The sequence below is a fragment of the Liolophura sinensis genome, chromosome 1, assembly GCF_032854445.1.
Source record: "Liolophura sinensis isolate JHLJ2023 chromosome 1, CUHK_Ljap_v2, whole genome shotgun sequence".
Lineage (NCBI taxonomy): Eukaryota > Metazoa > Mollusca > Polyplacophora > Chitonida > Chitonidae > Liolophura > Liolophura sinensis.
Genome location: NC_088295.1, coordinates 65,822,541 through 65,825,525, shown reverse-complemented (window position 1 = coordinate 65,825,525; position 2,985 = coordinate 65,822,541). Strand labels below are relative to the sequence as shown.

The following is a 2,985-nucleotide window of genomic DNA, read 5'->3' as shown; positions in this document are numbered from 1 at the left end:
AACTTTATATATTCACCCATGATTGTGGCACAAGTATCCTTTATAAATTGACCATAGTAACACTAGTATAAAGAGAGTTTCCGTGAAAAAGCTGGGGAGAGCCCCTGCTCTTGGCATATCTTGGTTTTTATAAACAGAAAACAAAATTTTTTTTTTGTCTGCAACCAAATGTTCTATTCTCACAATCAAAGGTAAGTCTTCGAAACTACGCTTTTGCCTTTGACCTCATTAAGATATTATTGCGGATGACACGGGCTTAACACGGATCAACGATCGTAACTCCTTGAGCATGCTTAATAAATCATGTTTTGACAGGAAACCTCAAAGACTGGGCAAATTTAACAGGATAAATAAACTGAAGTCAAGTGGCTTACAAGTGTTTGGCTTGGGCACGTTTCGCGCCTTGCAGCGTGTAGCAGGCATTTGTTAAAACTGTGCCAGGCTTTCACAGGGTAAAGCGACGATAAGGTGTAGGACGCGCCCATGCAGGCTTCAGTCATATATACAATGTTTTTACAATGTATACCCATATATGACAAACACCACACCTGTGCGCGCGGTCTTTTGCGGGTTAATCCACGTTTGTTTAAGACCAGGGTTCACGTTTCAACAAAAATAGTGTCTTCGTTGAGGAACTGAAGAGCTCTGGAGTCTGACTAATTGGCAGATTAAGTGACACTGCGGCATGTACCCCTGGGGCGAATGCCTGCTTGTAGAGTCCAGCGTAGCTTACAGACTTACAGGTATAATTGTGTCGAGTGTTACGTGTATAGGCCTACTATTTAGAGATTACTGAAATATGTCTTTGACGACCGATAAAGGGATGACAGAATCTATGATACGGAGACGACTGGAGAAACTAGTACGCACTTGTGACTCTTTGACCATGAAGATATTTATAACGATAGAATGTTTCGGGGAAGACATGGTGAACGCTCACTATAGTGCTGACAGAAAGGCATTGTGGGAAGAGTTTCTGGACAGGAAGGAAGCCTGTCGTCTGGACATCAATGGACACGACAAACTCAAGGAGAAATATGACAACTTCTTCAAACTGCCAATTGACGATGCTGGCAAAGCGATTCACGAAGCCATATGTACATTGCTGCATTCCAAAGGAGCAGCGGATTGCTTTAGGCAGATTTCGCCAAATAACGCTGCGGAGCATACAAAAGGCCCATCGAGAACGTTCAGTAAGCATCTTGCAAGAATGTTCGAGAAGAAACTAGACACTTGGTTTTCTTCCTTCGACGCCGTGGCCGTTAAGCTGAGTGGCCATGTGAAGGTGTCAGGTTTTGTCCGTGTCCTCTCCGGACAGCTGGACATGTTGGCCACCAGGAACGGTTTCACCTACATCGTGGACATCAAGTCGACGTCCTTGGACAGCCCAAAGCCAATGGACGTGGTACACCTATGTTTGCTCAAGATGCTGGCAATCCAAAACGGCCTTGAAGACCCGAATAACGTAAGACTAGCTCTCTTAATCCTTCATCTTCACCCTGCCAGACCAGTACTCAGACTCTGGGAGTACGACCCTACGGTCAGCATGGAGAGAGCCTTACGGGAAGGTGACATTGACAAGCTAATTGAAGCTGGCAGAAAATCGGAACACCATGAACTGTGGAAATGCAACGCCGTTATAGTGGCACCGAAACATATGGTGAACAATCTTATCAAAACTGGGTGAATATTTTTTTGTGTGAAGAAAGAGAGAAATCCCAGAAAGACCTTGAGGAACTGTAACGAAACCCGACGATCATGCTCACCGTGTAGGCGTAAAGGTTTTTAAATTAGGAAACATGCGTTTTCTTCAAGAAAGTCATTGCAAGAGACAAGCCAAATATACTATTGAAGCGTTGAGGTGCAGTGAGTGGATATGATACACCTATATATCGGTTTTGAAGATTTTCTCAGTAGTTCCATTGCGCAGTGAAACACTCGTTGGTGAAAACACCTCAGACTACTGTGCCCGTGAATTTGCTTGTTATCGTTGGATCCCGTTCTCTGCTAAACCTCTTTTATTTTTACTACGAAATTTTATTTTTATCACTGTCCATTAATGTTCTTTTCCGCGCAGTAGAATCGATTTAGAAGAAATTTGTCACAAACTCGCAAACCATGGGTTTCCAGATCCAAAGTGGCAGGTCTTCAAAAATGTATCTCATAATCTTGGGTTATATCAATTTTATTCTTAAAAAGAATAATAATTCATATGAACTTTAAGTATTGCTATCAGGATTAAAACAGTTTACAATGTAACCATCAAACGAACCCTCAAAACGAAAGTATAAGACCAAAGAGAACCTTTTTTGTACATATCCCAATCCTTAGCATTCAACATTCATGAAATATGTGTGATGATATTATAATCATATGAATGGTTAGTGCGGGCAAGATTTATCTAATCTGTTTTATCTTTGAGGTTTCTGTTTCTTGATTAGTGCTTTTACTACTTTAACAGGCTGTAGGCCTACAATTGCGCAAATGATGCCAAAATCGACAGGTTAATAATTTATCTTTTATTTACACTGGTGGATGTACATTTACTATTTCACCAATCTGTCAATTGCTAATTGGTGTGAATAGCCCTATTATTTTTGGACAAATATGCATTTACTTTCAAGATCAAAAGCCAAATGTTATATATAAATGTATACAAACACTCGGTATCTCGAACCTACGCACATTAATGTCACAAGTGAGCTATTTACTTCTTTATGTATTGATGCATTCATAAAAATACCACATTTTATCTTCTGAAAAATGACAGAATCTAGGTTCGACTGCCATGGCTTCTTAAGTGTACTGTATTTATTATATGGGACTGCTGGTAACAGTAAGTAAATACGTATACTCTTCTAAAACAAAAAAGAACCCTCAGATGGCATATACCCTGTAGTGTTGATCCCCAGACCCCCAGATTCTGAGATGAAGGTCATCGTGTGACCTTGCTTCATTTCTGAACGAGCTTCCAGTGCTTATTTT

At 40.6% G+C, this 2,985-nt stretch overlaps 1 protein-coding gene across 1 annotated transcript; it reads left to right on the top strand.

Annotated features, from left to right (window-relative positions):
- Positions 1 to 713: 713 nt before the first annotated feature.
- LOC135462215 (uncharacterized) lies at positions 714 to 1,769 on the top strand. Its single transcript, XM_064739628.1, has one exon. It carries the CDS (start codon positions 800 to 802, stop codon positions 1,685 to 1,687), a length of 888 nt encoding a protein of 295 aa, XP_064595698.1. The 5' UTR covers positions 714 to 799; the 3' UTR covers positions 1,688 to 1,769.
- The last annotated feature ends 1,216 nt before the right edge of the window (positions 1,770 to 2,985 follow it).